This window comes from Littorina saxatilis, linkage group LG14 (assembly GCF_037325665.1).
Source record: "Littorina saxatilis isolate snail1 linkage group LG14, US_GU_Lsax_2.0, whole genome shotgun sequence".
In the NCBI taxonomy this organism is placed as follows: Eukaryota; Metazoa; Mollusca; class Gastropoda; order Littorinimorpha; family Littorinidae; genus Littorina; species Littorina saxatilis.
The window spans coordinates 19,402,099-19,423,796 of record NC_090258.1 but is presented as its reverse complement, the minus strand read 5'-3'; the positions used below and the strand labels follow the sequence as shown (position 1 = coordinate 19,423,796).

Sequence of the window (21,698 nt, the reverse complement as noted above, 5' to 3'; positions counted from 1 at the left end):
GAAATGCGGGACTGACGGGTTTCTGGAGCGGTATGTGAGGGCAATGCCAATCTGAAACTAATGACGTCTCCATGCTTGCAATTGTACGCAATACATCAGTTAATCTGAATGTTTCCAAAGGCCAGTCGACTAGAAACAAGCTTCCTCTGTTCAAAATGTCATGACCTGCCTTTTCTTGAGGCAGACAAACAAAGACACTGAGAAAAAAAGAGCAGAGGCAGCCGAATATATACCACACAGCAGCGTCTGTGGTTTTGCTCTGGCCAAACGCAAAGTGGAGCAAAGCAGCATCACTGCCTTTGGTTTGAACAGTGTTTATTCAACAATTAGTAGGTATTTGAACATGATACATGTTAAGGGTCAACAACAAGCTTAAGCTTATGGTGGTGACCCTAACGGAAGAATTTAACATAATTATGGATTACGATAACTTGCGACGAGACTTCGACAAGTACTTTTTAAACCAAAACAAACGAGACACAAACAAAATGTGCAAACATACATAATATATATACATATTTGACAAAAGCAAAGGCATAATGGAGACAGGACACGACAATAGAATGGACAAAGAATATAAAAGGGAAAGAGAGATAGGCGGAAAGAAGAGGGAGAGAGAGGGAGAGTAAGCGAGAGAGAGAGAGAGAGGGAGAGAGAGAGAGAGAGAGAGAGAGAGAGAGAGAGAGAGAGAGAGAGAGAGAGAGAGAGAGAGAGAGAGAGAGAGAGAGAGAGAGAGAGAGAGAGAGAGAGAGAGAGAGAGAGAGAGAGTACATAAGTATACATCACAATTGCATATACCAATAACAATCGCTATAACTTCTTAATTAAATTTAGACTTAAATTATCTATAATGAATGGGGCATACTGCACTCAAATTCGTTTTGCCCCAAGTCGGCCAGTTGAAATAATATATTCCTGGACTGTATCAAAAACAGATTCATTTAATTCTTTTGACAAACTTGCATCACCAAATAAGAGTGTTGATATCGTAATTTGATCAGTGGGGAGAGTACTTATTGTTCTGGTTCGGTCTCTATCGTATTGAGGGCAATCTAAAAGAAAGTGTTTTACGTCTTCTGATGCGTGGCCACAGGCACACGCTGGATTATTACTCAAATGCCTATCGACTAGGTGCTGGTTTAAATCGGTCATGCCTAACCTTAATTTACTGTGAATCACTTGGACCTGTCGTTCTCCAATATAAAAATACAGTGGCACAACTGGATCGTTAGCAGTTAAATATCTTTTAAATTGGCTTATGGATTCGATAAGTTTGATTTCATCAGGCAAGGCATTCCATAGGTGTGTTGTTGATGGGAAAAACGATGATTTATACAATTCTGTTTTATACGATGGAATCTTGCGTTCTAATGGGCGTCTCCTGTGATACGGGTTTTCTGCAGATACGAGAGGTGGGAGTTCAGCACTTAAATAAGGGGGAACTTTGTTATGAACAATTCTATGAAATAATATTAATTTATGGCGTTTGCGTCGTTCAGAGAGTGTAGTAAAACCCGATTCTTGATATAATTTTCGGTGACTTGTTCCTCGAACTGTTCCAATAATAGTTCGTATTGCCTCTAAGTGAAGACCTTCTAATTCATCTGCCAATCCGGTAGTGCAATTATCCCATACAACGTCTGCGTAATCAATACTTGGCAATATGAATGATTTATACATGTTCTCTTGGGATTTTCTGCTAAATCTATATCACTGCCTTTCCTAAAAATATAACACTCATAATGCTCGTCTTTACTGCACCTCCAAGCAGTTTTCTCACAAGCCAAAAAATTAAACCATTAAAAAAAGCTCTGTGAAAGAAAAGCTGGTGGTAATACTACACATCGCAACAACTGACAACTTGAGGCATCGTTCGAGTACCCACAGCCGCAGCGCAGACACAACACTTTCACGCAAGCATCAACACAAAAACTGGTTGCAGCGTCCCACATTTGCATAGAGCCGTCACTCAAACTCAGCAGACAGGTGCCAGACAGCGGTTTCCTCCGTGGCTTTCAAGCTTCCAGCAGTACAGAACCTCTTCCAGGTCGCCACTTTGACTGACAGCTTCCGCGGCGATCACAGCCGGGCTCGCGATGTAACGAGGCCCCTGGTTGGCTGAAAAGAGAGTGTTCTGAGATTAAAACTGGATGGTGCTCTATACCAGTTGTTGCTGGCAGTTCTGGTGGTAAGGACTGCTGTGCCGAACCACGGCACTACCACGAGAACACACACAAATATACCACCACCACCAGAAACCGCCACCACGGCTGTGTAGGGACCTAGCGTTGCAGCGGAGGAGGGTTCAATCCTCCCTCTCGCTTCGAGCAGCGCTTGACCGTGTTATCCAACACAGCCTTTTGTTGTGTCGCAAGAACTGATTGACTGACGGACATTTTGTGTCCGCTCAGCAGCTCCGAGGTCCGGACCAAGTCTTCCATCTGCTGACGGATGGTTTAGTGGTCTGGGGCGGGGGCGCGACTGAAAGAATAGCGCGAAAACATGATGGGAATGAGCAGACTTCAAAATGGCGTCTTGCTGCTTATAGTTGTGTACGTGGCCACCATCTCGGCGGCGCCCACGGAAGACGTTGAAAATGAGCCAAAAGGGGGTGAGTCGATTTTATTTCTGATTTTTTTATTTATTTAAATTTGTTGAATGTTTTATTTGCATGTAAATCATCGATCATGGCGGGTTTGCGTATGTGGGTCAGTGCTTCGTGTGTTCACATCTAGCCTATCCCCCCCCCCTTCCACCCCTTCCCTCGATCACCCCTAGCAACGGTCCTTGACCTGTCGATTAACATTTTCACAAGTCTAGTGTCAAAATTGTCTGTCGCCTGTGGGACTTTTGGTGTAATGTCGCGGATGGCTTTGCGGTGAGGGCGTTGGCTTGAATCATTCGACCATGGACTGACTTTAGAGTATTTGGACTCCATATTCTGGCTCTTATTAAAGGATGTTTTTTCTTCTGTTTTCTCAATTAAAATGTTGACTCTTATTTGTTGTGCAAATTTGAAAATAATAGAAATCAAATCAATAATTGAAGAAATATAAGAAGAGCGAAGAATCAAGGAGAGTAGTTTATTAGAATAAAGGAACCTGAACAAATTAAACTATGATGATGAACAGTATAATAACATGACGATAAACAATAAATAAATTACTAAATTAGTAAACAAATAAATGCCAAATACTAAATAAAGACAGCATCTAAGTGAGTCGCCTATTCGGCATAATAAAAACCTGTCAATAAATAAATGAATGAATACATATACAAAAAGATAAAACGATAAAACAACTACATATACTTAAATAGATAAATATTTAAATAAATACATAAATCGATACATAGATTAATAAATGAATGCATGAATACATATATATATATATATATATATATATATATATATATATATATATATATATATATATATATATATATATATATATATATCCCATGACCTCCCTTCTTTGTCTCTGTTACTTCAGTATGGGTATATATGTTGTATTTTTATAGCTCAATAAATACATCATGGACTCAAAAAAATATATGATAGTGCAGATTCCGATTTGGGCGAAGAACTACTTTGCTCCCGACCTTTGACCTCGCGCCGAACAATGTGACACATTTGTATGAAGTTCCAAAATCGTATTGCACGGCTCAGAAAACCATATCAGTTGCACGCAAAAATGAATCTCAGAACTGATCTGATGTATGAGATGCAATAAGCAAACGTTTCTTTCATTATGAAAGCAACGCAGGTGGGAAAAAACGAACATTCAACTTACAAGATAACCAGATGCTAGCGAACCAAAACAAAAACACGAGTACCCTCCCCTTGCTTCGTTAGCAGACGACTTTTGAGAATCTGTCAGACCGTCCTTACCTGGCACGGTTGGGCTTCGCTATCATCAGCTGTTTCACGTGTTTTGCGAGCAAGTCTACTCTTTTGCCTGGCTCTGCAGTAAGTCCACATTGGCGATGAAGGTATCTAAGAACTTAACATGTGTGTATTTTTCCGTAATCCAGTCATATTCTTTCAAAATGCAATCAAGCGGCGGTGACAGACTTGGGTCCTGTTTTCATCGCATCAATACCAGTTTAGGTTCATGCAAACACACTCGCAAAACAGTTTATCATGTAGATACATTTCAAATAGGGAGCAAATGGTTAAATCTACATATGTGTTCCCTAAAATTTGCTTCTCTGTCAATAAGACTAATTGTATAATAATGCGTTCGAAAAAAACAACGTGGAATCGATTCTGAATCGAGTCGAGTAAGCCAAATGGGGGCCAAACCGGTTTCCCCGTTCCGCCGACCTGAAACGCAAAAGAATTGTGCGCTTCAACTAAATGGATTTCTATACGACTTCATTACTTTCTTGCAACTTATTAACCTTTACTTAACGCTTTTAAACGGTCTGAAAGTAGTGTTACCGCGTACTTATAGATGCACTCATTCGTTTTATTTTTTCAGCGACGGTCACTTAGTTTAAGGTTGCAAAAAGGCCATGTCTCGCTGAAAACACTGTTTCACACTCCACAGATCGCAAAAGTGCCGCTAGTAGTCTACACTTTGTGTTTGATGGTAGAATGGGATATACAGATTACAACACTCGTGGTTTTTTATATGGCTTGTATTTCAGTCAAGACCCAGCGGGAATATCAATCGAGAGCCACTCGCCAGAGGCTCGTGTCTCCCGATGATATTCATCCGCTGGGTCTTGACTGAAATACAAGCCATATAAAAAACCACTCGTGTTGTAACCTATACATATAAATAAAATAAAATAAATGAATAAAAATAAATAAATGAATGAGTTAATACATAGATAAATGAATGCATGAATACATAACATTTTAATACATTAAACTGTAGCACAATGTTGTGCTTCCAGGGATCCCCTCGACAAGCCTCGACACATGTTTGTGTTGAAAGAAATGCAACCTTTCTCTCTCGACATTTCTCATCCTTCTTCCCAACGCCACTGTTGAAGATCAACTCTCAACTCAACTCAACTCAAATTTTATTGGCTTCAATTTTCATGGAAGAATTTGTCTTGCGCTTGGGAGAAAGTGAGAGTATAACATATAAAAACAGCATTCATATCACATTTCATGTATCACACACAGTAATCACTAGTATAAGCCTACAATTATCACATTTGTACCTGTATCATACATGCAAATAAATAGTATCACATTTCCACGTATCACACACAATATATACATTACATAACATACAGCAAGCTTCCATCTCCCGCGCCCCCCCCCCCCCTCCCACACATACATATCCTCGCACGTGCGTCGACTCCATACAAATGACATCATCAGTCCATTAACTAAAATGCACAATGACTAGTAGTGGGTACATGATACTTAATACGTGCTCAACTAGACCTGCTAACTAAAATAATAACAGAAACAAAAACAAGGACTTAAACAAGATTTAATTAATTCAAATTCAAAGTCACAAAAAGTAAACACATGAGATCAAAAGTAATTGATAATTAGACTCAACTGATCAAATTAATATGAATAATGACCGTGACCGTGTTAGTAATTACCTTTTTATTTACTCGATGGAGTTTCCTTTTTCAAGGTCTCAAACATCCACCTTATCATACTCACTTCACACTACTTCCGTACATCATCTCCACCCTACCAGCCCTCCCTCCCCCCTATCCCCGAACCAACCCCCAAACCCCACACCCCACCCCCATTCTCACACGCATACCTCCAACGCCTCTTTAGATTTTGACTGCACCGTTATCTAACAGTTCTGAGTACCGACAGAATCTGTTGCGCGTACTGATTACGCAATCAATACAAGCAAACTTAGCTGAGCAGCAAGCACGGTGCCTACTTAGGCCAAAAAAAAAGGTCTGTTTACGGTAACATAGGCCCAAAAAATAGGGTCAACAAAAGATTTTTTATTTTTTTTCCCCCAAATGCCAAAAAAAAAGTCTAGGGTCGCGCGAAAAAAATAGGGTCGGTCGGGTTACCGTAAACAGACTATTTTTTTTTTTGGCCTTAACTATTGCGCATCTAGACCCTGCTCCGGAACATTTTGAACCGGAGTATGCGACAAGTTTCTGTCACAAGCAGATGCACCTTCAGATGCACCTTCAATGAGTTACACGTTCGTAGTTTCACACAATTCGTAAAGGTCACGCCCGTATTTCTTGCCAGATATATGCAAGACTGGTAACGACATTAGCAGGTCGTGACCCTGAAAATGTTCAGTCAAGGTCTGCATCCATGACTGTATTTTGCAAGTTTCCTAAGACGTGGTAGAAGCCATAATGTCAGACGAGATGTAGTAACGCCAACCCCAAATAAACCAAGAAGGAAACGCCCCCTACCTAGCCCCCCAAATTCTATTTTATATTTTTTTTATTTTTTTTATTTTCGTGCTGTTTGAGGTTTCAGACGCGATACGCTGAGGCAGAGAAACTCTAGAGAATATTATGCCACGTCAGCAGTCTCTGGTCTATGAAAATGATAACGCTGCAGAAAACCGTTCTATGTGTATGAAGTGCTTCAGTATTTCATCGTAGCAACACAGTTGATATTTATCCACTTGTTAATTAGTTGAATTCACATTAGGAAGTACATGTTGGCAATAGTTTCTTTCCCCAATTCTATACACTGGAACATTTAGAGTCGATATCGAGTCGATATCGAATGTCGTCTGCAACTACGTGTTTGAGGGTGTGAGTTGTTTCCCTTTGACTTGTGATAGCGTGAGGTGAGACGGGCGCTCTGGAAGCTGAAGTTGCTCAGTAGCGTAAATAATGCTTTGTTGAGGCTGTGATCATTGTTGTTGTTGTTGTTGTTGTTGTTGTTGTTGTTGTTGTTGTTGTTGTTGTTGTTGATGATGACGTCGATGCTACATGCGATAGGAAACAGCACACACTGCGAAGTTTTATAATAAATGTTCATTGGTTCAAACACTAAACAAAACAAAAACAAAAACAGAACAAAAAAATCAGTGCAGACTTGTTTTCAAATCTTTGTAAAACTAAAAAATAAATAGAAATTTCATAACCGAAGACAGTCAAAATAAAGCATTTACACGGAGCAAAGATATGCGATGTACACGCAATCAACAATTGATCAATCCAGACATATTTTGGCCGTTAAGACAACACTCGCTCGTGGATCATGTCAGGCCAAGTTCTATCACTATCACTTTCTCGTCATCTCATCTCCTTGTTCTTGGCAAACGGTACTGGCTCGAGGCCAGTGAGAATTCCAGGTGACACCTGGCATACCGATGTAGCACCGAGCCAAAACCAACACCGTTTGCATGCTGCTTCATGCCGTCATTGTGTACACAGGTGACGCGAATTGTCGAACGCATGTGTAATAGGGGTTAGGATTACGTCATAGGGGGGAAACTTATAGACTGGGTGTGACGAGACATGTGTTGATGCAGGAAACATGCAATTAACTCCTTCCGGTCGGATACTTATACATTATACCCCTCAGGAGCGATTATGTCATCCAGCAACAAAGTATGACCTCATGCAGTCAGATAAACACATGACGTTTCCGCAGATTTCTTGCCATGTTTGGTTTTTTTCAAAACTAATGAATGTTTACATGACATAGCGTTGTTGATGATAATGGCCAACCCGTTTTTTGGTTGTCCGTCTTAATGTTTAGTCGTGAGTCTTTTTAATGCTTCTTTATGTTTTTGCCAGCCTTAGACCAGAGAACACAATAGTTAGGAGGCAGGACACGCTGTGTGGAAGTGGAATAATTGTACGCTAAGGATCACAAGTGGAATCAATAATATATTAATAACATTAATTAACAGTACAGAATTGCTTTGTTTTTCAACTGTGTTCATCTCACCACAGTCACTGTGTTATTTAGATTGACTATATTGTTACTAAGACTGTTTGTAGGGTGATGTTGTGTATTCGCTAGTGATGGGACACTCGTCGAAAAGTACTCGGGATCTTAGATGAGACCTTACAGGAATAGAATAAATTAGAAAGGGATTTTTAAAAGAACTGCACCTTTGATTCGAAGGATATGCATATATATATATATATGTATAGGTTACAACACGAGTGGTTTTTTATATGGCTTGTATTTCAGTCAAGACCCAGCGGATGAATATCATCGGGAGACACGAGCCTCTGGCGAGTGTCTCTCGATTGATATTCCCGCTGGGTCTTGACTGAAATACAAGCCATATAAAAAACCACGAGTGTTGTAATCTGTATATCCCATTCTACCATCAAACACAAAGTGTAGACTACTAGCGGCACTGTTGCGATCTGTGCAGGGTAAAACTGTTGCCAGCGAGACTTAGCCCTTTTGCAACCTTAAACTAAGTGACCGTCGCTGAAAAAATAAAACGAATGAGTGCATCGATAAGTACGCGGTAACACTACTTTCAGACCATTTAAAAGCTTTAAGTAAAGGTTCATAAGTTGCAAGAAAGTAATGAAGTCGAATAGAAATTAATTTAGTTGAAGCGCACAATTCTTTTGTTTTGCGTTTCAGGTCGGCAGAACGGGCGAAACGGGTTTGGGACCCATTTGGCTTACTCGATTCAGAATTGATTCCACGTTGTTTTTCTCGAACGTGTGTAATTAGGCTTATTGACAGAGAAGCAAATCTTAGGGAACAAATATGTAGGTTTAGATTTAACCATTTGCTCCCTATTTGAAATGTATCTACGTGATAAACTGTTTTGCGAGTGTGTTTGCATGGATGAACTTAAACTGGTATGAGTGAGAGGAAAACGCGACCGACACGTCTGTCACCGCCGATTGATTGCATTTTGAAGGAATATGACTGGATTACGGAAAAATATGTGGACTTACTGCAGAGCCAGGCAAAAGAGTAGACTTGCTCGCAAAACACGTGAAACAGCCGATGTTTGATAGCTGAAGGCGCACACCGGCAAAACACACTACCGACAGATTCTCAAAAGTCGTCTGCTAACGATGCAAGGGGAGGGTACTCGTGTTTTTGTTTTGGTTCGCTAGCATCTGGTTATCTTGTAAGTTGAATGTTCGTTTTTTTCGACCTGCATTGTTTTCATAATGAAAGAAACTTTTGCTTATTGCATCTCATACATCAGATCAGTTCTGAGATTCATTTTTGCGTGCAACTGATATGGTTTTCTGAGCCGTGCAATACGATTTTAGAACTTCATACAAATGTGTGGTCGGGAGGAAAGTAGTCCTTTGCCCAAATCGGAATCTGCACTATCATATATTTTTTGGAGTCCATGATGTATTTATTGAGCTATAAAAATACAACATATATACCCATACTGAAGTAACAGAGACAAAGAAGGGAGGTCATGGGATATATATATATATATACTAGAATGAATACCCGCTTCGCCGGGTAGCCGGCTTCGCCGGGAAGAAGTACTTAGGTCCCTCCCAGATTCGTGGAATGGGAACAAGCACGAAAATGATTCAGTGGCCATAATGCCATTCCTGACCATATCGAGTCCCATCCTTGTCGACGAATGTAACCGTGTTAATCCCCTTTAGAGGCGAACTCCACTCAAACAGGATTGAGCAATTTAGAGCTTATCTCTAACCCCTTTTGATCTGTTATGGCTTCTCGAAGGAAGGCCAGTACATACAAATACACAAAAGCCGCCAGACCACATCACAAACAGAACTGAACAATCCCCAGGTGTTGCCCACATAGAGAGAGAGAGACACACACACACACACACACAAACACAGAGAAGCCGTATATATAGAGAGATAGATGACAGTGTATTTTTCGCGTGGCTATAAATTGATTCGACCTTTGTACTTTTACAGTGAGGATAATTTACGGGTCCAATTTACGTTCTGGACACTGCGGTGACCTTCTAAAAATAGTAACAGAACGCCGGGAATATCCGAAGATGCCCCACTCATACTATAGTGCACCATACGAAGGAAGGGAGGTAAACGCTGAAAACCTGGAGAAGATAAGGAAGAGTTACTTATAATGGTGAAATGAACACAAAAACCAAAATCGGTTCAGCGCTGCGCGCTGAGAGCACGTGTTGAAATATCTCATCGATGATATTGTGTCCGGGGTGTAGCTGAATACGGTGTCCAAATCAGTTTGAAAAAGATCCACCGAGAACTTTGGCGTTGTGATGTGGTGTAGCGGCTTTGGTGTGTCGGTATGGGGGCCCGGGTAGCTGAGGTGGAACCAAAATCGGTTCAGCGCTGCGCGCTGAGAGCACGTGTTGAAATATCTCATCGACCAGGTTGTGTCCGGGGTCTCTGTGAATAAGCCCACCAAATTTGAAGCAGATCCATCGAGAACTTTGGCCGTGCATCGCGAAGACACAGATAGACACACAGACACACAGATACACAGACACAAGTCGTATATATATATATATATATATATATATATATATACGTTTGTTAAAAGATGGGAACTGTCATTTTGAAGCATCTGTTCGTAAACGACCAACTACAAACCATCACACACACTCATCCTTACCCAGCCGACGACACCCACACCTATACACACAACACGACACAACTCTCTTTCTTTCTTTCCCAGTTTCTGGAAACCATTTCCGACTTACCCAAACCATCATTTACAGTAGTGTTTGTTTCCGCATTGTTCGTTCCATTGCCGGACCGAAAGCATGTGTCAAATTATCTGTCATAGTTTGCATACAAACAGGCAAAATGTACTGCTCATAAGGGTCTGCTTGGAGACAGCAATTAAAACAAAGCATTTTAAAACTAATAAATGTTTACATGACATTATGCTCTTGATGCTGACCGCCACGTCCTAATGTTTAGTCATGTTTTAGTTTTGCATACAAACAGGCAAAATGTACTGCTCATAAGTGTCTGCTTGGAGACCGCAATTAAAACAAATCATTTTAAAACTAATACTACCCAATATTGACGGACTGTGTGATGATATCTTCTGCTATGGTCTGTTGAGACAGTGATATCAAAATAGAGACCGGAGGTCGAGATTTTGATATCACTGTCGAAACAGACCAATAGCAGAAGATATCATCACACAGTCAGTCAATGTTAGATGTTAGATATATTGCTAATTCTCTGGACACGTTGTATTTACTGTAAAGAAATTACAAACGTATTTGTCTCAGTTTTGGCTGTTCCATATCCCTCCCTCTGATTATTATTTCTTTTTGTTCACTATTTTCTTGTACTTTTCAGTATTTTCAAATGTCTTTTCTTTCAAAAAGTCTTTAGTCACTTGCTCAACTAAATTCTGGGATCATTACATTTTCATATATATTTGTTTGTTTTTAAATTTAGGTGTTTTTGTTTTTGAAGTGGGGAAGCAATAAAGAGGTCGTCGATATCAAAACTGATATCGACGGAAATGTCGTCGATATCACTTTTGCACTGAGCTCAGTTTTGCCCAATTGACCAATGGAAATCCACGTAACATATGAAATAGCAATATATGTTTATATGACATTGTGCTGTTGATGCTGACCGCAAACCCATTCAGTTTGTACGTCCTAATGTTTCGTCATGTTTTAGTTTGCATACAAACAGGCAAAATGTACTGCTCATAAGTGTCTGCTTGGAGACCGCAAAACAAAGCTTGTTTACAGGGATGGCTAAATCGGCCGCCCGATCGCCAGGGGCGAGCAAAAATCCGCCGGGCTAGTAGAAATTGCCTGGCAATTCGCCCGGCTGGCCAGTGAAAATTCTGGTCAACTGCCGGCAACACTTCTGGTTGTACTATCTAGTTTCCGCAAAGCGTTATAAACACTTCGAATGCAGCAACTGTGGTGTGTACCGGGCCAGCACAATTTCTGGCGGGCTAGTGACTTTCTTGAAGTTACTCGCCCGGCTGGCCAGTACAAAATTTGAGATTTGGCCATCCCTGAACCCTATTGACCTAAGGTTCCGTGCAGTCTTCATAGAACATTCTGTATCGTGTCTGGAATGTTACGTAAATCACGGAGAAGAATGGAACCGCTTCGACACTTGTGGTTACTTGAGTGACATTTTCTCTGCGTCTGGCACCCAGCATACTGAAATTCCAGAGCACACATGAAACCCATACAGTCTAAGACTTCACGTTTCATTCTGAGCTGCCCCTGATTTTCCGCAACCCTTTAGTGTCGTCTTTAGTTTTACCCATCAACGCGCTTTCGTTCTCGCTTTTCGAAGTCCAGTGTTCTGCGCTGTAGACCTCTGTCTCCCATTCTGTTTTTTCTCTCTCTTTCTCCCTCTCTGTCTCCTATTCTCTGTCTCTGCCTGTATGACTGTCTCCCTCTCTCTGTCTTAGTGTCTATCTCTCTCTCTCTCTCTCTCTCTCTCTCTCTCTCTCTCTCTCTCTCTCTCTCTCTCTCAGTCTCATATCTCTCTCTTTCTGTCTGTCTGTCTCTGTCTCTCTTTTTGTCTGTCTGTCTCTGTCTGTCTGTCTGTCTGTCTGTTTGTCTGTCTGTCTATCCACCCGTCTGTCTACCTCTCTCTGTGTCTGTGTGTGTGTGTTTGTGTCTCTCTCTCTCATTTTGATAAGAAAGCTACTTTTCATAATTATTGAAGGACCTTCTGTTGCCTTTTCCCTCTATTCGTCTGTCTGTCTGTGTCTATTTATGTCTGTCTGTCTCTGTCTGTCTGTCTGTCTCTCTCTCTCTCTCTCTCTCTCTCTCTCTCTCTCAGTCTCTATCTCTCTCTTTATGTTTGTCTGTCTCTGTCTGTCTGTCTGCCTGTCTGTCTCTCTCTCTCTCTCTCTCTCTCTCTCTCTCTCTCAGTGCCTCCTGGACAAAAATCATTTGAAGTTATGAACCACGCCATATCTTTCAGTTCAGACGCGTGGGAAAGAACTTTGACGAAAGCATTGAATCAGTCTAGAGACATCCTGCTTGCTGCCGCGCGAGCCGAGACTAATTGTCCCTCTTTATCTTCACTGCGATGGCTGCAAAACCCCTCCGCGCTGAGGTGTTTTCAGCCACATCAGACACAGGGTGGAATAGCACTTATTCTCCGTCTGGTTCCCATTTCTTCCTTCTTATGACGGCTTACTAGTGCCAAAACCTGGGGTTACCCATTATCACGTGATAATTACTAATTAACGCTGTCAGTTACTATTTTCACTCGTTAGTTACTCATTTTCACGGGATAATTAGTAATTTTCACGGGAAAATGACTAAATTTTAGTTTTGGCACTAGCAATCCGTCAGGAAGTGAGCCAAAACTAAAAATTAGTATTTAACAGGTGAAAGTTAGTAATTTTCCCGGGAAAATTAGTAATTAACACGTGAAAATTAGTAATTTTCCCTTGATAATTACAATTAAGAGGTTTTGGCACTAGTAAGCCCTATGACGGCTTACTAGTGCCAAAACCTGGGGTTACCCATTATCACGTGATAATTACTAATTAACGCTGTCAGTTACTGTTTTCTCCTGTTAGTTACTCATTTTCACGGGAACATTACTAATTTTTAGCTTTGGCACTAGCAATCCGTCAGAAAGTGAGCCAAAACTAAAAATCAGTAATTAACAGGTGAAAGTTAGTAAGTGTTTGTTTGTTCGTTCATGGGCTGAAACTCCCACGGCTTTTACGTGTATGACCGTTTTTACCCCGCCATTTAGGCAGCCATACGCCGCTTTCGGAGGAAGCATGCTGGGTATTTTCGTGTTTCTATAACCCACCGAACTCTGACATGGATTACAGGATCTTTTTCGTGCGCACTTGGTCTTGTGCTTGCGTGTACACACGGGGGTGTTCGGACACCGAGGAGAGTCTGCACACAAAGTTGACTCTGAGAAATAAATCTCTCGCCGAACGTGGGGACGAACTCACGCTGACAGCGGCCAACTGGATACAAATCCAGCGCGCTACCGACTGAGCTACATCCCCGTCCCGGGAAAATTAGTAATTTTCCCGGGAAAATTAGTAATAAACACCTGAAAATGGTAATTATCAAGGGAAAATTACTAATTTTCCCTTGATAATTTCAATTATGAGGTTTTGGCACTAGTAAGCCGTCATACCTTCTTCCTTACTTCAGTCCTTCCTTCTCAGCGTTTGCCTTCCTCGTACATTCTTCTCCTCATGTTCAAATCATTCCCATGCAAGTACCCCATCCATCCCTCATCCCCATCCTTTCTTTTATGTTCGTGTTTTTTTTTAATCATTTTTCTGATATTTTACAATATATGTAAATATATATACATGGACATCACATAAAACAACCACATGGTTTACAATTATGGAAACCGGCACGGTTGGCCTAGTGGTAAGGCGTCCGCCCCGTGATCGGGAGGTCGTGCCGGGTTCGAACCCCGGCCGGGTCATACCTAAGACTTTAAAATTGGCAATCTAGTGGCTGCTCCGCCTGGCGTCTGGCATTATGGGGTTAGTGCTAGGACTGGTTGGTCCGGTGTCAGAATAATGTGACTGGGTGAGACATGAAGCCTGTGCTGCGACTTCTGTCTTGTGTGTGGCACACGTTATATGTCAAAGCAGCACCGCCCTGATATGGCCCGTCGTGGTCGGCTGGGCGTTAAGCAAACAAACAAACAAACAAACAATTATGGAATACAAATTGGTTTCACCCATGCAAATACACTCGCAGACATACCCTCATCCCTATTCTTAAATCCCCACGCAACCGCCACCTCTTACCCCAGGGCCGGATCTGAGGGGGGGGGGGGGGGGGTTCCAGGGGTTCCCCCCCCCCCCCCTGGCCATCCAATGTACCTCTCAGAGAAAAAAAATGTGGACTTTGGACCCCTGCCTTCAGTTGGAACCCCCCCCCCCCCCCCCCTCAAACGAACTTGGTCCGGCCCTGTACCCCTACCCCTACCCGCTCCTGCGTTGTAATGTTGTAACTCGCAGACTCAACAAAACAGGGTTGGGGGCAAACGTGTTCTCGCTCCGTGTACCATGTATGTGATTACATTACCAGTTTACCCCCCCAATACACTCAGCAGGCAGAAAAACCAGCACAACATTATGTCGAGAAAAAAGGTGCGATATGGTAGGAAACAAGACGTGACCTGAATAGTAAGTAGTATCAGCCAGGCTTTCGTGGGAAGGAGAAGGTAGACCCTGCCGGTGCTGGGCCGAAAGAATGTAGATTGGGTGTGAAAGCAAAGCTTCACAGACTTCTACATTTTGCATGGTTCATCGTCTTCGAGGCAAGCCTTGTCCTGGTTGTCGGTTGGCTGCTGTGTTCCCCCCGTCTGTGTCAAGTTAAACTTTCTGCACCGAATTTTGCTTTTCTTTGTTCTGCAGTTTTGAAAGCTGAAGTACCATGACGAACGGTTTCTTTTGGAAGTGCTTTCTGAAATTGTAAGCCGTAGAAGGAAATCGCCGTACGCTTTGTACACTAATTCAGTAAAATAAACATGTGCAATATCTAAGGCAAATGCATTGTTCGAAAGGACATTACCATCACCACTACCCTCACCCCTACCCCCCCCTCCCCCCCCCTTTCCCCCAACCTCCACATCCTTAGACCATCTTTATAGACAGTGTTGCGTGCTTTGGGTATCAGACTAGCATTTTGAGAAGAAAAAAACGGTTCGCTCAAATCGACAAGTGATTTTGCGTCGGGAAGAGGGGAGGGGGGGGGAGGGGGGTGGAGTGTTTGAGGAGGGGGTATAGTGAAACCAGGGCCGGACTAGGCGAAGAGGGGGGGGGGGGGTTGCAAGTGGTGGCCCAGGGGGATGTCCCCCCTGGCGGCAGGTGCGGATCAGTTCATTTTATGAGGGTTTTTTTTCCAAAAGTATATTGTGAAGATATGGGTGTGAAGGCTCAAAGCGCCGAGCCGACGGCGCAAAGCGCCTAGCTTGCTAGGGGGGTCCGGGGGCATGCCCCCCGGAAAATTTTGAAAAAAAGGATGCAAAATGGTGCAATCTGGTGCATTCTGAGGATGATCATTACCAGTTTCAGGCAGCAGATTTTGTCACTGATTAATACCCCAAAAATTGAAACTCAATGTAAAATAAAGAAATGCATACCTCATTCAATATTTTTATTTTTTGGCTGGGGGGGGGGTCCGGAAACCCTAGAACCCCCCCCCCCCCCCTCGTTGTGGGGGTCAGGGGGCGAAGCCCCCTGAAGCTGATGGGTAGGTCATATTCTGAGATAGGAAAATGGTCGCTCCTTGCATGAAACGGCATAAAATAAGCAATAATAAAAAAAAAATTAAATAAGTAAGGTACATGTTTAGGCTAGGGGGGGGGTTGCGCAACCCCCATAACCCCCCCGGTAGTCCGGCCCTGGAAACCGTAGACGTTGGGGTTTGACATTTTAAATAAACAAAAACATTACGCAGTGCAATGGCGCCCGTGATAACTACACAAGCCATGACACGAAGTGTAAGTGAAATAGTAGGTCTTCGTCGCTCATAATTTGTTATAGATAAAAAAAAAAGTAGGGGCGGTTTGGTAAACGGAACCAGAGACTAGAGTATACAGAGACTGTATACTCTATAGTCTCTGACGGAACTCTCCAAATACCAGTGCCTACGCTACGAGACTCTTTGGCAACAGCCGTCTCCGTTTTTTGCCTTTGCCTTCCCGTTCCGTTCCGCTCCAGGTTTTTGCACACAGCACTCTTTCGCGGTTGCCCCCCTTACTACACGTTTTGGAAAACTTGAGCAGCAACAGCGAAATGTCGAACTGATTAGGGTTTATGTTTCTGTCTGGGTTTTTTTTGTAATGCTGCATCTGAAGTTGTTGCTTTGATATTATATTTACAAGATACAACAGTCACTAACACTTAAGCTTCTAGCTTGTTGCTGTTCCTGTGAACTGTGTATACATGTCATGATTGTAACCTTTGTTAAAATAAACTTATGTTTAAACCAAGCACACCAATTTCAAGGAGGGTCCACCTACCTTTCACAGTCCCTGTGTATTGCCTTCGCCTATCTATTTAGCCTGTCTTAGCTTTAGCGTTTCCGTTTTGCATTCATGTATCGATTCCAGTTTGCTTCTCTGCTTTGCGCACATATTTCTAAGCCCGAATAACACGCTGTTGAAAAAGGCTGCTTACACAACATATCTTTTATGTTCTCCCTAAATGTCCTCAACAAGCCAGTCATAAACTTGGTGTTTTAAAGAATAGTCACACCCCCCCCCCCCCCCTCCTTATCTCTTCTCCACCACCCCCACCACCCTCCCCCCCCCCCCCCCCCATCTGAACCCATTCTTGTTTGCCCTAATTGTTTACCATTGTTCTGTTTTAACTGTTTGTCGATAATGATGTCCTTTTACTCGTGTTTGGACGTAATTGTCCAGAGTGCCCTACCACGTCAGTAACCGACTCACTTCTGATTAAACAAATTATGTCAAACAAAGTTCAGCAAGTAAGCAAGTATATTGGTTTAAACAGAATTTTATTCAGAATTTCTTCGCATGAACAGTTAAAAATATACAGCTAGGACACGCACTCAAGCAAATGCTTATATCACGTGACCAAGTATATTGAAGTGTAGTCCTGCTAATGATTGTGTCCATGCAAGAACAAGATGCCATGGTTCAAAGAACTAGGTTCTCCGAAGTAAGAACTTGACAAAAGATCATTTTAAATGTGTTCTCTAAAGCAGGAGTAATACGTGGACTGGGTGGCCGAGTGGTAACGCACTTGCGCTCGGAAGCGAGAGGTTGCGAGTTCGACCCTGGGTCAGGGCGTTAGCAATTTTCTCCCCCCTTTCCTAACCTAGGTGGTGGGTTCAAGTGCTAGTCTTTCGGATGAGACGAAAAACCGTGGTCCTTTCGTGTACACTACATTGGGGTGTGCACGTTAAAGATCCCACGATTGACAAAAGGGTCTGTCCTGGCAAAATTGTATAGGCATAGATAAAAATGTCCACCAAAATACCCGTGTGACTTGGAATAATAGGCCGTGAAAAGTAGGATATGCGCCAAAATGGCTGCGATCTGCTGGCCGATGTGAATGCGTGATATATTGTGTAAAAAAATTCCATCTCACACGGCATAAATAAATCCCTGCGCCTTGAATATGTGCGCGATATAAATTGCATAAAATAAAAATTTAAAAAAATTTAAAAAAATCCCTGCGCTTGGAACTGTACCCACGGAATACGCGCGATATAAGCCTCATATTGATTGATTGACGTCATATTTCAAAGAGCCTGATTCTCTTGGACGGAGAAAAAGCCAGTTTCCAAAGAACAATTCAAAACCAAGGGTGACCAAAAGCAATGTGTAATATGCCAGGAGCTGCAGTCTACTTGGTGCAAATAAGTAGAATCGTGCACTCTCGGACTTGCAACTTCAAAGCTGTCATATTATTTGCTCCAGTTCTTGGCTAAAAGACGCTGACGTTTCAAAATTCGAGAATTTAACACAGCGGGCGTCTGTTATGTAGCCAGGCTGTGAACCCCTGAAATTCTAATAACGACTTCCTGCGCCCCGCCCCTGCAAAAGCGCGAATGTGTGCAACGTGGCAAGAAAAAAAGAGAGATAGATAAAGAGGTTGGGGGGGGGGGGCACTGGGTGAGATGGGGGTTTGGGAGGTTGGTGTAATGTGACTCTGGTAACAGTGGTGAGGGTTGGGGGGGGGGGGAGGTGAATGACTGGCAAAGAAGTGTTTTCTTCTCATTATTTTCTGCTAGCAAATCCCTTCCTGTAAACTATTCTTTGTGTGAGAAAACTTTCTGGTCAGAAGGCGTCCCTGTTTTTTCTTTCTTTGGGTTCTCGTTTCCTTTCTTCCCTTTTTCCTTTTCTTTCAAGCAGTCTCCGTTCTTGTCTCATTCGGGCAGAACCACTTGCACCAAAGATAATATTCTGCTGCATAGCAACAGAATATCTGTGTTTGCACTGAACTCTTCTTTTTTAGTGCAGTTTATAGTTCCATCCTCTTAAACCAGCACAGACAATTCACCTGAGAATTCAAAGTTGTCAGCAACTGACCATTACTGACCAGGGTCACTACGTAGGTACTAGGTACCAGGGCCCATTTCTCACTCATTAACTGCAGAAGTATGCCAACTCCCACCCCCCCCCCCCCCCCCCCCACCCAACAACAAACACTCCCCATACATCGCAGTCATCTCGACAACGTTCGACCAGACACTGCAGAGAATACGGTACACAACAGTCTTCCTTATGGGCAGAATATACCTGCGCAGTTTCAGCGGCACAGACGACGCACTGCCTATTATTTATGCTGCGTTGGGGATTATGACGAGTACTTGGCCTGTTTTTCTTCCACGCAACGTGTAGCGGGCTGGGATAATCTGCAGTGCGTCGTCGGTCCTGCTGAAGTTACATAGGTGAGCGGAGCCCCTTATGGGCAGAATATACCTGCGCAGAGTCAGCGGCACAGACGACGCACTGCCTATTATTTATGCCGCGATAAGGATTATGACGAGTACTTGGCCTGTTTTCCTTTCATGCAATGTGTAGCGGGCTGGGATAATCTGTAGTGCGTCGTCGGTCCTGCTGAAGTTACATAGGTGAGCGGAGCCCCTTATGGGCAGAATATACCTGCGCAGAGTCAGCGGCACAGTAGACGCACTGCATAATATTTATGCTGCGTTGGGGATTATGACGAAAACTTCGCCTGTTTTTCTTCCACGCAACGTGTAGCGGGCTGGGATAATCTGCAGTGCGTCGTCGGTCCTGCTGAAGTTACATAGGTGAGCGGAGCCCCTTATGGGCAGAATATACCTGCGCAGAGTCAGCGGCACAGAAGACGCACTGCATATTATTTATGCTGCGTTGGGGATTATGACGAGAACTTGGCCTGTTTTTCTTTCACGCAATGTGTAGCGGGCTGGGATATTCTGCAGTGCGTCGTCGGTCCTGCTGACTCTGCGCAGGTATATTCTGCCCATAAGGGGCTCCGCTCACCTATGTAACTTCAGCAGGACCGACGACGCACTGCAGATTATCCCAGCCCTGCTGAAGTTACACATGTGAGCGGAGCCCCTAACAGTCTCCCGTACGATATGTTGTTACTGGCGCCTCAAGTGATACAATCACCAGTTCCCATCTCTCCTCTCTGCTGAGTCTTGTAACAGGCTGTCACGCTTCTTGCACGTGAGGCACCACAGTGTGTGCGGTTGTTATGTTGTGTGAGAGAGTCCAGCAGAGGCCGTGACCTACTTTCAGGTTGAACAGCGGGCGTGAAGATAGTGCTTGTAGAGCGATAAGCACGTGCGATAAACTTACTGGATGTCTGCGGTGTGCTTATCGCAAGTTCTTCATACATTCTCTCTTTCTTTTTTAATTTCGTTTATTTTTTCCTCGTTGGTGTTCTTGTTCCTCCTACAACAAAAAAACAAAAAAATAAATAAAAAAATAAATAAAAGTGAGGCAAGAAAAGGCAAGCCAACGTTTTGTTTCAAAACATCAAACACAAGAAGGATCGATTTTTTTTTATATGACAGTATTACATTGAATGAGTTTGCAAATAGCCTGATGCAGCTCTTCTGAACGTACCAAATTATTACAGCGTTTATAATCCTTAAGTTTACTGTTATATGTGACAACCTTTCACACGGCTGCTAAGAAATAATGCAAGAAAGTGTAGAGTGTTTAAAGAGATAATTAAATTTCCGAATGCTAAAAAACGCACAAGCACGTACCACACGTACTTCATCAGCTTTGGCAAAATGTTGTTATCTTGACAACATAGATTCTCTTCCGGTGTACATGTTCTATTTAATTAATTTTTCATCAAGTTCCCTGTGGTTATTCTGAAATAGTGTTTCGTGTGTGTTGGAAGAATGACTTTGTCAACACTTTGGCAACACTTTGAAGTAAATTAGTCGCAGCAGGAAACCATGCCCTCAATCTGTCTCCACCCTTCCGTAGCTACCCTTTGACCTTGGTTACCCATCTAACCCCCTCCCCCCCTTTCTCCCCTCCAGCATCATCGTCACAGGTAATTTACTCAACTGATTCATTAAACAAACAAGAGGCGAAGCCTTCAAGGCTCACGTAAGAAATCGACAAACAGTAACACAAACTCAATCACTCCCACACATACACTCACACAGTCAGCATAAGTGATACGGTCCAAGAGTGCGAGACACTAGATCTAGATCTGTCTGTCTGTGGCACGACTGCCAGATGGCCAGATCGACACTGCGCTTTCGACAGCGCTTCCTCGCGCAGACACTGGAAACACGCTGTGCAGATTAACCTGTAGGAAATCTCCTTTGGTATCTTCTTTATCTATTTTTCTGGAGCTACGAAACCGAACAATGTGAAATCATGAGTCGTCTTCTCCGAATCGGCGAACTGCAGCTCGGTGATAACTGTATCTATACCACAATCCTTCACGCGATCTGACCTAACCTTGACCCCTGACCTGGTCTACATACCACACAAACAAACCAGTCAGCTGTTTTTACCTCCCCAAAACCCCCCACCACCCGTTTTCTTTGGATACACATGCTGACGAAATGTTGATCATTGCTTCAATGCTTTGAAGCTGTTGCTTGAATAATAACCAAGTAAAATTAGTATTTCGGTGTTCAGTCAAATGTTAAAGTTTTACCACAGACATACATACATACATACATACATACATACATACATACATACATACATACATACATACATACATACATACATACATTCATACATACGCACGCACGCACGCACAGACAGACAAAAGTTAGCATCGCATAGGCTACACTTACGTGAGCCAAAAATCATCAGATGAGACAATATGTGTATGGGTAAATATTTGACTACTTTTT

General features: G+C 42.8%; 1 protein-coding gene across 1 annotated transcript in view; it reads left to right on the top strand.

Annotated features, from left to right (window-relative positions):
- The first annotated feature begins 2,159 nt into the window (after window positions 1-2,159).
- The window catches only part of LOC138947303 (collagen alpha-1(I) chain-like), a 65,433-nt gene continuing 45,894 nt past the window's right edge, over window positions 2,160-21,698 (top strand). Inside the window, exon 1 of the mRNA XM_070318752.1 lies at window positions 2,160-2,611. Coding sequence (XP_070174853.1) covers window positions 2,503-2,611 — 109 coding nt within the window. The 5' untranslated portion in view covers window positions 2,160-2,502. The remainder of the gene's footprint in view (window positions 2,612-21,698) is intronic.